Raw genomic sequence first — 13,620 nt, 5'->3', positions numbered from 1 at the left:
TATGGATGCCTTTTTACTATGGTTTCTGTTAATGATCTACCCATTCTATGTCAGGCACAATATTCATCATCCTCACATCCCTTTAGAGCAGGTATTTTTCATATTTAGAGGGTGGGAGGGGTCAGGGTACCCTCCCAAGGTCACACAGCTAGCAAGGAGCAGAAAGTGGGGATTTAAACCCAAGTCTGACCCCAGAGTCCCCACCCCTCCTCTCTAGCACACCGGCTTCTAAACAGGGGCCGGCTGCACCATCCTTGTACTTTCACTGAGGTTGAATTCACCCAGCGAGGAGAGAAGCAGCTTTGAAAGGGGAAAAAGAAATCAAGAGTTCTATTTTGGACATGAGATGCCGTTAGATATTCAAGTGGAAATATAAAATAGGAAGCTGAATATGTTAGTCTGAAATGCAAGAGACAGTTGGAGCTGGAAGAATAAACTTTTCATTCATCCGCATATGTGTGGTATACTAAGACCAAGGATTGGACGACATCGCTTCATGATGTAGAACAGATACCAGCAAACTGGCCACAGGCCACTGCCTGTTTTTTTTATGAACTGTGAACTAAGAATGGTTTTTACATTTTGAAACAGTTAATTAAAATATTAGAGTCCATCAGTAGTTTTACTGGAGCACAGCCACACTCACTCATTTGTATAACGTCAATGGCTGCCTTTGTGCTACATCAGAGTTGAACGGCTGCGGCAGACTGTATGGCCCACAAAGCCTGAAAGATTTAGTATCAGACCCTTTACAGGAAGTTTGCCAATCCCGCCTAGAGAGAGGAGAGAAGCCTGAGGATGGACCCATCCCTGGTGGTGACACTGAGACACCGGGATGAGGAAGCACATACAGCGAAGGCGACTGAGCAGAGCATCCGGCGAGGTAAGACGACAACTGGGCATAGGATGTCCCCAAGGCAGCGAAGAAACCGGAAGCCAGGGGAGAGCAGTGTTTCCAGAAGGAAGGAGGGAACAACAGTAGGGTCATGTAGGGGGAGGACTGAGAACTGACCACTGACCACATGGGCATCACTGAAGACCAAGCATAAGCAGCTCTGGAGAAATGGGACAGAGTCTGACTGAAAGAGATTCAAAGAAGGAACAGAAAGCAAGGAAGTAAATATGGAGGCTAAACAAGGTTTTCAAGAACCTTTACTATTACTGGGGTGGAGACAGCAGCCAGAGTGGACCACAAGGTAAAACACACGCTTTGGTTGTTCATTTTAAGAAAGGAGATCTTACCGTCTGATGAGATGCTGACAGGAATGATCCAGCAGGGGAAAAATGATGAAGCAGGAGAGATGGGGAGCAGTCACCGTAAGAACGAAGGGCTTCAGAGAGCACAAGGGTGGATGGTGCCTGTGAGTCACTGGCCAGGAGCAGAGGTGGTCATCTGTCGTAACAGGGAAGGGGAGGGAGGGATATGGGTATGGATACAGGTCTGCCGGGACAGGCAGTGGTGGGAAGATGAGAAAGTTCTCTTCCTACTCCTTTTTTCTCAGTAAAATAAGAAATAAAGACATTAGCTGACAGGGGACATGGGAAGGTTGCTGAGCATGAAAGGAGGGGACAAGGCAGGAATCCGTCACCCCAGAGAGTGAGAAAGTAAACTGACAAGGGTGGTGTGCCAGGATCGTCTCACAGCTCTCTGGGAGCACTGAGAGATGTGATGTCATACATCTAAGGAGAAACCATTCAGCGGGGTCGTGGTAGTTTCTCTCCAGCTACGTTCAGACACTTGAACACCAAGATGCTTATGCAGCAAGGAAACTGGACTAAGGGAATTGAGGGTGTACGTATGCAAAGAGTGGCCATTCAATAATGGACCATGGAACCTAAGTTGGGTGAGGATGTGAGGACATGAGCAGGGGTTGAAAGACAGTATAAAAGTGACAAGGTCAACAAACCCTGGAGGTCCCAGTGGGATCAAAGAATTTTTAAGTGGATTATGTAAACAATTACCCAAATATGTACTACGAATTTAGGTCTTCAAATATCACATTTTTTAAAACCCTAAAGCAGACTCTTGCCTAGAATTCTAGCTGGTATCTGATGGGATTACAAAAATGTAATAGCTTAAGCAGCAGGCGCCCCTCACCACCTATCAATCATTCATTTCCTCCTGTCAAGGGAGAGAACTTGATGAAGGTCATTATCATTCCACTCATGTCTTCTCTGTGCAGCCATGAGGGATAAGACATCTGAGGATAGCACAAGGGGAAGAGGGAAGCAGGCTTTCGGGGGAAACAGGCTTTGGGGGCACTCATGAGAGAGAAAAAGAATCGGGAAGAGAAAGGGAGTGAGAGGAGGTTGAGAGAAAGAAGGAAGAGAGGTGATAGCGACAGTAAGGATGAAAATCACTTTAACAAAGGGTAAAGAAAGTAATGAGTTCTCCACATGATGGTCATCAGCAGGAGGAAACATCCAGATGTCATATACTGAGCAGTCATTAGCACCGAGACTCCAAATTTATCAAACACCAGGTGTCCTTTCTTCCAATACAAAAAGGAATTGTCATTTTAAAAAATCATTTGTATTAGGACAGTATCTTAGTGTCCTAGGGCTGCCCTAGAAAATACCACAAACTGGTGGCTTAAACCACAGAAATGTACTGTCCCACAGCTCTGGAGGCTGGAAGTCTGAGATCAAGGTGCCAGCAGGGTGGTACCACTCAGAGTTGAGAAAGAGAATGTTCCATGCCTCCCCTCTCGCTTCTGGTGGTTTGCTGGGAGTCTTTAGCATTCCTCAGCTTCTGCTGCACCACCCTGATCTCTGCCTTCATCTTCACGTGGCTCTCCCTGTGAGCACGTCTGAGTCCACATTTCCCCTTTTTTATAAAGACATCTAGTCATATCAGATTAGGGCTCACTCTACAGATCTCATTTAACAGAGGTAAGGAACAGAGCTAAGTACTCTGTAATGACCCTATCTCCAAGGAAGGTCACATTCTGAGGTACAGAGACTAAGACTCCAAGATTTCTTTTTGTGACAGGAGCACAATTCAAGCCACAACAGACAGGAAGGCTTGTCTCCGTTTTCTCTCTTAAATTAGAATGCACGTAACGGAGGCCGGCCAGTAGCACAGCGGTTAAGTTTGCATGTTCTGCTTCGGCGGCCCAGGGTTTGCCAGCTTGGATCCTGGGTGTGGACACGGCACCACTTGGCAAGCCATGCTGTCACAGGCATCCCACATATAGAGGAAGATGGGCACAGATGTTAGCTCAGGGCCAGTCTTCCTCAGCAAAAAGAGGACTGGCAGCAGATGCTAGCTCAGGGCTAATCTTCCTCAAAAAAAAAAAAAAAGAATGCAAGTAACCTAGGGGCAGATACCATTTTTCAAAGAACTCTGCCTCAAAAGATGGAGGATTTTACAGAAAAAGTGCATATTTTACAATCTTGGTTGGAGTTGATGTTAAAGGTGGTACAAAACAGTTTTGTTAAATTTCCTATCAATGTATGATTTCATCAGAAAGAACCTCAAAGCCGAGGAAGTGGTTTTGAAATTAGATTTTCTGGAGTTTAGTTTTTCCAATGTGCAGGATTATGCATTTCCTGAGAAAGAGGTGAAGGCAGAAGAAAAAAATTACATAGTGCCCTCCCATACACTTCTGCCACAACATAGAAAAGGAATTCCTAACATATATATTTTTTTTATCATAAGCTAAAGATTTTCCTTAGTTTGGGGTGACATGATATATAAATTAAGCATAATCTACATCCCAAGACCCTTTTCAAGAATAAGTCTTTGCGATGGAGGGAGGAAGTGATTATAAAAGGGCAGCAGGGGGAGTTTTTGGGGGGTAATAGAATTTTTCTGTGTCCTGATTGTGGTAGCAATTATAGGAATTTACATATGAGTTAAAATTCATAGAACTGTACACTCAAAACAGTCAATTTTACTATATGATAATTTAAAAAAGAATATTAGGACTTAGCATTTATTTTTTAACAGTTTTAAGTGACATCTGGTATTAATCCCATTTTTCAGGTAAGGAAAGTGGTGGCTTGAAATTAAATAACTTGCCCAGGATCTAACACTTAGGTGGAGGATTTAGGATTTGAAACCACATCTGGCTGGCTCCAAAGCCAGTACTCTCTTCTACTGGCCCACAATGCCACCAAGAGAACTACGAAAGTACTTAACCTGGCTATGCCTGCTCCCGCTCAGAGCTGCAAATCCTTGATCAAGAACAAAGGCTATTGTCAGAGGGAACACACACACAGACCTAGGATTCCAAAGAGAGAGCACAGAACAAAACATGGAAACCCATCCCACGTACATAACATCATTTCTTGGGTACACTTGCTTCTGTGGCAGATGTCCAAAGACAACAGCCTATGTGCTGTGTGTCAACAGTCTCAGCTCTGATTGCTAGGATAAGCTCTATTCCACATGCAAAGAATAATCACCTGCCGACTCAGGCCTCTGTACTTAACTACTAGAAAAAGAGAGGGAGAAAATATGCCAGTCAGGAAACGGAAAGCATGCATTCTGTTCTTTTCCATTTTGCTTGGATGGGTCTCCACTTAGAAACATAAGAAAACAGGGCATCAAGTTGACCAGCCCGGGCACACTGTTGTATTGACTTCTCTAGAATAGGTCTTTAGAAGTTTCCAGGCATTCTTCATTTGATGCTGAGTGTGGCCCCTGTCGGCGTCTCAGCAAACAAGGAAGTTTAATCTTAGGATGAAATGACAGCACTTTCCCAACATCTTCTGCACTCCAAATAAGGCCATGAAGACACCCAGAAGCAAGCCTCCTTAAGTACCGATCATCTCACTTATGACTAATGGCCCAATGCATTCAGCAAATACCTAAGGGAAGAGTCAGTGCGAGGTCATCCACTAAGTAAGGGCAAACTATACAGGCTCTTCTTAAAAAAGGTTAAGAGAGGCTTGCTCTTGACAGACTGTTCTGATTTTCAGGCAAACTGCCGGTCTTGTTTTCTTCAGTCTCACACGCATACGTGTCTGTGTATACAAGTCCACTTCTTTCTTCAGCAAGAAAACCCAAATACGTTCTTATAACTACTGCAATGGAGACAAGAACAACTGAGAGTCAAGTTTCACAGTGCCGATTATTATGACAAAGTCTGTACATGTCTTTTAATTTCATCACCTAAATTCCTTCCGGCAGGGACAACTCATCTTCATATCCATCCACCGGAATTCTAACTAGAGTGCCCTGAATGCAGTAGAGATATAGGAAGCATCTACTGAACTGAATTAAAGTGAAATGAGGGAAAATGAAATACCTAATTTAGAACAAAAGATTTAGGCTTTTTGTCTTACAAAACTGTTGAAACCTAACCACTGCCACATAATCTTGAGCTGGAACCACTGCCAAAAGTCTTTCCAATGAACTAGAAAGCAAACAAAATTTTTTCTATTAGTTGAACCATATGAAATTGCCGATTTTGTAGGTCAAAATTTACTGGATATCAACAATTTGACACAGTTCATTCTAATAGAAAATAACCAATCATACAAACTAAGCTGGAAAATCTAGATTTATCTTCATCGTACGTTTCACTTACAAAATACTCATATACAAAGGATAGCTCACAAGGCATAAACTACGTTAATGTAAAAAAACGTGTTTCAGGATACATAAGGAAATCACTTTAATCGGAACTTATTTTTAAATTAGCTTTAATAACATGTAATTTACATATAATAAAACTCACTAATTTTAAGTGTAGAATTTGATGTGTTTTGACAAATGTATCCAGTCTTGTCACCTCCACCACTATCACGCCCCTAATTTGCTTTCTGTCACTATAGCAGTTTCGCCTTTTCTAGAATTTCTCATAAATGGATTCACACAAGACGTACTCTTTTCTGTCTGGCTTCCTTCACTTAAGCACAAGGCTTTTGAGATTCATCTACACTGTTTCATCAGTAGTTCATTTCTTTTTATTGCTAACTAAAACCACAATTGTTTATCCATTCACCAGGTAGGTTGTTTCCAGAATTTGGCCATTATGAATAAAGCTGTTATGAACATTTGTGTATACATCTTTTTCATGTGTGTGTGTGAGGAAGATTGGCCCTGAGCTAATATCTGTGCCAATCTTCCTCTATTTTGTATGTGGGATGCTGCCACAGCATGGCTTGACAAAGGGTGCATAGGCCTGTGCTCAAGACCTGAACCCACAACCCCTGGGCGCGTGAACTTAACCACTATGCCACCGGGCCAGCCCCTATACTTCTTTTTTTATACATAGATTTTCATTTCCCTTGGGCCAAGGAGTGAAATTCCTGAGTTGTATGGTAAATGTATGTTTAACTTTATAAGAAACTATCAAACTGTTTCCAAAAGTGGTTATCTCATTCTACATTCCCAGCAGCAATGCAGGAGAGCCTCAGCTGTTACAAATCCGCACCAACACTTGGGATGGTCAGTCTTTGTAATCTTAGCCATTCTAGGGGGTATGGAGCATATCTCTTAGTGGTTTTAATTTGCATTTCTTTAGCAACTAAGCATGCTGCTATCTTTTCACAGGCTTATTTGTCATTCATATATCCTACGTGGGGAAGTGTCTATTCAAATCTTTTGCCCAGTTTTTAATTGGGTTTTATTATTATTATTGAGTTGTAAAAGTTCTGTTTTGTTTTTTTATCAGAAATATATTTTGAAAATATGTCTCCTGAACTATGGATTGCCTCTTCATTTTCTTAAGAGGTCTTTCGAAGAACAAAAGTTTTCTGGTTTTTTTTTTGAGGAAGATTAGCCCTGAGCTAACATCCACTGCCAATCCTCCTCTTTTTTGCTGAGGAAGACTGGCCCTGAGCTAACATCCCATCTTCCTCTACTTTATATGTGGGATGCCTACCACAGCATGGCTTGCCAAGTAGTGCCATCTCCGCACCCGGGATCTGAACCAGCGAACCCCAGGCCACCGAATCAGAATGTGTACACTTATCCCCTGTGCCACTGGGCTGGCCCAGAACAAAAGTTTCTAATGTTAAGTCCCATATGCCAAAATTTTTCTTATATAGTTTCTATGCTAAAAAAAAAATCCTTACTTATCCAAAGGTTACAATGAGTTTCTCCTATGCTTTCTTTGTAAGATTTTATAGTTTTAGCTCCTACATTTAGATCTATGATTCATTTCAAGTTAATTTGTGTGTACAGTACGAGGTATGAGTTGAGGTTTGTTTTTATGAATATAGAGATCTAATTGTTTCAGCACCATTGGTTGAAAAAGATTTCCTTCTCTCATTGAATTACTTTTATACCTTTGTCAAAAATCAATTAAACATATACATATGGGTCTACTCTGTTCCACTGATCTATTTGTCTGTCCTTATACAAATACCACACTATCTTAATTACTGTAGCTTCAAAAGAAGCCTTAAAATGAGGCAAATTCTTCAACTCAGAATAACTATTTTTAAGTAATTTAATAACTGGTGACTGATTCCCCACAGAACAATTCACTTCCAATGGATACATCAGAAGACCACCAACTGATGTTACCGCTCACTCTATCCCCCACCATTTTGTTGTTGTTGTTGTTGTTGTTTTGGGTTTTTGTGGTGAGGAAGATTGGCCCTGAGCTAACATCTATGCCAATCTTCCTCCATTTTGTATGTGGGACACCGCCACAGCATGGCTTGATGAGCAGCATGTAGGTCCGTGCCAGGGATCCCAACCCACAATCCCTGGGCTGCTGAAGCAGAGCGCAGGAACTTAAACACTACACCACTGGGCTGGCCTCATATCAGCCCCCTCCCTTTAAAATTAAGAATGGCTGCTTCCACACATACCAGTGGGGCTCCAAAGCCCCTCATCTACTTCTTGCTTAGATAGGGCATAAAGAATTCCTTCCCAGTTGACCTCACCAAGGATAGCCTGTCACTTTATTGTTACCACTACTGCTCTTTTCTTGTTCCACCAGCCATGACCCCCTGGACTCTTGGTCTCTACTCCTTAGATTTTTCCAGACCACATTACCAAAAAGTTCCCAACCTCAGTTTTGGTTACTGGATTCCAACACCTTTGGCCTGCCTCAGAGACTGATATTCCTGGGGTGCTGGTCCTAAATCCACACTGTGACCTGGTTCACTCTGAGCTTGGACTTTCCCCCTCAACAGCCATAACCACGGATGAAGAAATGAATGAACAAAGATAGTTCCACTTCACCCCCAACCAGGCCTGCTACTAATGGCCCAGAGGGCTGTTCATGGCACTGCTCCAGGGCCACTGCTCACACTGCCAGCAATGGAATTGTGCAACAAAATGGCGCTGCCCCCACTCTTCTACCTCTTCTCCCCATCCCCCCCTCACACGTCTTCATATGAAAAATTACCAAGCAAAAATAAATTTAATGTTCCTTGAACCAAATTCATATTCTAAATACTCTCAAGTTGACCTTGATGTGTTTCAGATAGGTCAAAATTCAGAACAGTACAAAAACTGGTTTGGTGAAATCACTTTTCAAATTCCTTTTTCCTAAATTACTCAAACATATATTTACATCATCTATTGAACCATAATAAGTCTGAAATTAGCTATCCCTTTCCTGTAATTTGTACCAGCTATCTACCAGATGATTTTGAAATTTATTTTATCACATAACATGAATTTTCCCACTTGCATCCCAGGAAAAAGCCCTAGGACTTGGCGTCATTTGGCAGTCATTTTACCTTTCAACTCACCTAAAGGCTCTAGGTTCTATTGAAAAAAAGAAATAAAGAAGGAAAGAGAGAGAAGGAGGGATGGAGGGAGAGAAGGAGGAAAGGAAGGAGAAAGAAAACAGGGACTAAGATAAGATGTTATAAGGTTCTACAACACAGCAGCGAAATTTTCTCATCAAAAAGATTACCTGAGATTTCTTTTGGTTTTACGAATGAATCGCATATTAGCTACTAAAAAGGATATCTAGTTTCTGAATAAATCAACTAGGCATCCACCTAGATTAGAAAAAAAGAGTTTCACGCTCAAAATGAGAAGCTTAATGCCACAACTAGAAGGATCCACAACTAAAAATATACAACTATGTACTGGGGGGATTTGGGGAGAAAAAGCAGAAAAAAAAAAGAGACGCTTAGAAACTGCTTCCTCATAAAAACCTAGCTCCATTTAGTTTAAGAAACAGAACTCAAAGGGCAAAAATTGGAAACCCCTGGATACAACGATGAAAAATGGGTAGAGAGATGAATGGGGTAGAAGGTGGAGACGGAGGAGGTAGGAGTCCATCTAACTCAGATGCACCACTAATCCAACCAGGGACACCGTCCAGGAAAGCCCTACAGAAGGGGACTCACGCTGAAAAACAGCAAAGGACACGTGATATTCATTACTCTCTGGACAACTTCTCTTCACTGTAGAAAGGGACTGTTGAGGACAATTTTACATCACTCAACCGTCAAATCTTAGGCTGTCAAAGGTGAGCAGTCTACAACTTCTCTAAAATTCCTAGCAATTATTATAAAAATCAGGTTACCAATATTAAACCAGACAGCCCCTTAGACCAACTAGTTTTTGTTCTCAAATCCGACGTTCAGTATCTCAGACAAATTTAATTTTCACAGTCCAGAAAGGCCAGAAGCCCAGTTTAGATAAAACAATTGGTGCCCTATTATTTCCCTGGGGAAGACAGAACAATTAGGACAAGGATTACTCCTACAACAGAAGAGATGTCCTCCACACCCCTCCTCGCACACGTGGCACAGAAAAGCACCAAATGGTGCCGACCTCAAAGGAGGTGATGACAAAGATGCTGAAATGCTGGGTGCCCTGGGACTTGGCTGGGCAGTTTGGGGAAAGCTTTACTGCGGGCTGACATGGCTTTGTTACTCTCTTTCTCTATGCAGGAAGAAGATAGAAAAAGAGCCAGGGAAGCTGGGAGGCTCCTCTTTACCCATTTGAGTAGCAGCCCCTCGACCGGCACCTTATCTGCAGCAAGCGCTCTCCCTAACTGATCACGGTTTTTCCAGAAGATAAATTCAGGTATTTGAATAGGGACTTAGAAGAGGGAGCTATGGTTACCTAGTAAAGATTAGAGCTGGTAAAAAGGGTCAGTGATACTAAATGGCCACTGATTCTCTTCTCTTTCTCCAATCTCCGCCATATTCTCTGGGTGACTGCTTCCTTTATTTTCTGCGTGAGATAGAAGAGCACGAGTATGATGGAAAATGTTCATATTACTACTGGATCTCTCTGGTCTTGCGAGCTACCCTAATAAGCAATCACCTTGTGGAATCCTAAAATAAAATCATGATATGAATTCATGAGTCAAGGAAGTGCAGTTTACTTGTATAATTAGCCTTGTATAATTGAGAAGAGGGAAATGCATATCAGATACAAGACAATTTTAAAAGTATAATCCCATCATTTGCAAATAACTAACTATAAACTTAGAAGGTGACACTGGGCCAAAAAAAAAAAAAAAGAAAGGAAGAGAAAGAGAGAGAGAGAGATGGCTTGATATGATCTACTCTCAGCATTCCGGTAGTGCAGCTACACAATATATTCACAGTATTTCCTGTACTACTAAGATGCATTAGTGTAATAGAGGAGGGGAAACAAACCAGGCCTTCAGACTAAAGGAAAGAAGATAATAAAGCAGATGGATTGAGCTCCTCAAGTTTGTGCTGGCAGAGAACGCAATTAAATACGGGCTACGGTTTAATCAAAATTACAGTGGTTAACAGTGTAGAGAGACCCACTAAATTCTTCACCATATCAACTTTCTGTCACATTTTTATGGCACAGGCTAAAAATATCATCTCACACGATTAAAAGTATGCTTTTAACTGTTCCCAAGAAAGCAAAAAAATAAATGTTTCTAAAATAGCGTAAAAATAAAAGGAGATTCGTATGTGCCTCCTTATATGTGTCACATGGAAAATTTTTTTAAACAATCAATGTTTCTACTCTATGATCATTAATTCAACCCCAGGATTTTAAAGGCAATGCAAAGCGTCATTACATGATAACGAGCTAATGGTAATTCAAAAATTGTGAATTACGATACTTTTTTAGTTAACAGGTTAAAGGCCCACAGATTTGATGATTTCTCTTGAATTAAAAAAACCACCATTTTAACTCTGTCCTTTAGGCAGGACGCCCTTCCCACCTCTACCAAGTGGAATTCAAATTCCTCCATTACCCACGCAGGTGGAAGGAGCATCTTTCTCCTCTGAACTCTCATGGCGCTTTGTCTAGAATCATCGTACAATGTCCTGCAGGTGTCACCAGCCCGACCTCCCCTTTTGGACCAAGGTCCCTGAGGACAGGCTCCAAGGGCTATTCCTGCTGGCTCTCCCATGGCGCCTGTACCTTGCCAGAAGGCCTCAGTAAAGTCCTGCTGTCTGAATACAGGATTAAGGGAACAAATATCCTGACAAACATCTACCTATGTGTTAACTCTGGATGTTATCCCATTTCTCTATATTGCATGAGTCAGGGTCATGTCTTTTAGTTAACACAGACAAACAAAGGTAAATGATTTTTCCTGCAAATTTTTTTTCAATCTAGTATGAGCTAAAAACCATAATGAACCACTGAGAAGGATGGCCCCAACATTCTTCAACTGACTATTAATCGGAAGGAACTCTGACTACCACATGCGCACGGGTCCTCGGGAGATGCGTACTTCAGAGGGGGCCAGGAAGCCCGGAGCTCGCCTCGATCTGGAGCTTTCTCAACTATTTAGATGTTTCCTTGGCTCAGGCCACAGACGATCACCTCAGTTCCTGGAAGATGAGACAGCTCCCCAACCCATGATAAAATACATGGGTAAGCCCTTTCTAATTAACTCCAGATGAGCCAGACATGACACCTGCGTCTGGGAGGCTCCGCCATCAGGAAGTTGATGGCCGCTTCCACTCCAGGAAGCAGTGATGAATGACTAAAATAAGCACTGTTCCCATTGGCTTCCACTTAGAGTCATCATGACTTCACGTGTGAAATTTAAACAGTACCTTTGATCTCTTACTCAGATCCTAAAGGAATCTTTGCTAGGGGAGAGGGGGGAAGGACAGAAAAAGCACAAGCTAATTCTCTGCTGCGTTTCCTGTTTTCAAGCCTCTCTAATTGCATCTAGAGTCTAGAGAAAATTAGTGGGAGAAAAGATCATAGGCACGTTCTTAATAATTTATTCCAATTTATTTTATTATTATTATTAGGTTAAAAGGTAGGTAAGGCCTAACCCGCTCTTACACAGAGCATTTAATGAGGGTGCAGTGAGGAGGAGGGGGGGGGCAAGAAGAGAACTGCTTTAGAGGTGCAGTGAACCCAGAGGAGGTGCCCGCGCCATGCTCCGTCGCCAGCCCGCCCCGCAGCTGTCAACACCCCAGGGGCTTCTCCTCCCACTGTCCCTAAATCCCATCCTACTGTGGACCAATTTGATAATGAACAAACAAAGCACAGCGTTTGCAACTAACAGAGCAGGACAGCAAAAAACGAGCATCCCGCACGGAACAGATCTCTTTAATGCATTCGCTCTGACCTCCTCTTTGACAGCACCACCAGTGAAAATCAGCTAGAACAAAAGATGATTCGTTATGCACGGCCATAAAGAAGAGCTGGGCGTGCTGCATGCATAATTCATGATGCAAAGCAAGCCCCCACCCGCATCATTTACCCTTTCAATATTTTAAAGTGGTGAAAGCTTACTGGATATTTATAAAGTCTCTTATTTCTACGCAACCCTTCCAAATTTAAGAACGAATGGGGAACTTTATTCTGCTGCAAATGACATTACTTACAAATGTAAGACTATAAATCCTCTAGAATTCACTTGGTACCCATCATAGGAGGGCGCCTATACGACTCTAGTAAACCAATTAAATCAGCAGCCAATATATATCAGTTCTGTGGAAATTAGCCTTCACAAATCATTTCTGTTTTAAAAATAAATGCCCCAGTTTTCTTCCCAGTGTGGTTGAAAGTCATCCCATCCCTTACGCCCAAATCAAAGAGACATACCTTCTGCCTCATACAGGAGGAAACTGAAGCCCAGAGAGGTTACTGGGCATGCCGAAGATGTCACAGCCAGGTGGAGTCCTCCTAGGCCGTCTCCTCCGTTTCCAAGGACCTGCCTGGGGGCCTGTATCGTGTACTGTCTGAATCACCTCAACATGGTCCCCCCGACTCCATTCTCGCTCCGTTCAAGTCCAGCTTCCATGCTGTCGCCCTGAGTAGTCTTACAAAATGGAAATGTTGTGCAAAAGTTTGACCAAATGTACAGCGTCCTCATTTGACCCTTCAATATTTCCCTCTCGCCCTGGGAAAAAAAAGCCATCAAATCAAAGAAAAAGATTTTAGCTTTATATCGAGCCTCCAAGAGTTCTGTTCTGGTGAAAAAAAATCTTAGCTGATCAGGTAGACAGGCTAAAAACTATGTCCATGGGATGGGCAGGGCTCAGGAACATAGTTGGCTCCCAGTAATGTGTACGACCCTCTCCTCTGCTCCCCTACTCCACTTCAATGGCCCTGGGGGTTTGCAGAAAGTCCTTGACCATCGCCTCCTGCTCCCAACCTTCCAACCCCGCCCACCTGGCTCCAGAAAGCCCCCTCCTCAGGCCTCTCCTGGCCTCTCGAGATCTTTTCGTTCTTTTCATTGTGGCATTTATTACACAGCAGGACAATTGTAGGTTTACTGCTTG

The 13,620-nt window shown here is 42.5% G+C and overlaps 1 protein-coding gene across 4 annotated transcripts in view; it reads right to left on the bottom strand.

The window, feature by feature from the left end:
* Nucleotides 1-13,620, bottom strand: part of MFHAS1 (multifunctional ROCO family signaling regulator 1) — a 94,999-nt gene that overhangs the window by 63,913 nt on the left and 17,466 nt on the right. For 2 of the 4 annotated variants that reach the window (XM_023630579.2, XM_023630576.2), the window contains exon 2: nt 1,243-1,393. The exons of the other annotated variants lie outside the window; for them this stretch is intronic. In XM_023630579.2, coding sequence (XP_023486347.2) covers nt 1,243-1,393 — 151 coding nt within the window. The remainder of the gene's footprint in view (nt 1-1,242; nt 1,394-13,620) is intronic. 4 annotated transcript variants of the gene reach the window in all.

This window comes from Equus caballus, chromosome 27 (assembly GCF_041296265.1).
Source record: "Equus caballus isolate H_3958 breed thoroughbred chromosome 27, TB-T2T, whole genome shotgun sequence".
Taxonomy (NCBI): Eukaryota; Metazoa; Chordata; class Mammalia; order Perissodactyla; family Equidae; genus Equus; species Equus caballus.
This window is presented reverse-complemented; position numbering and strand designations above follow the sequence as displayed.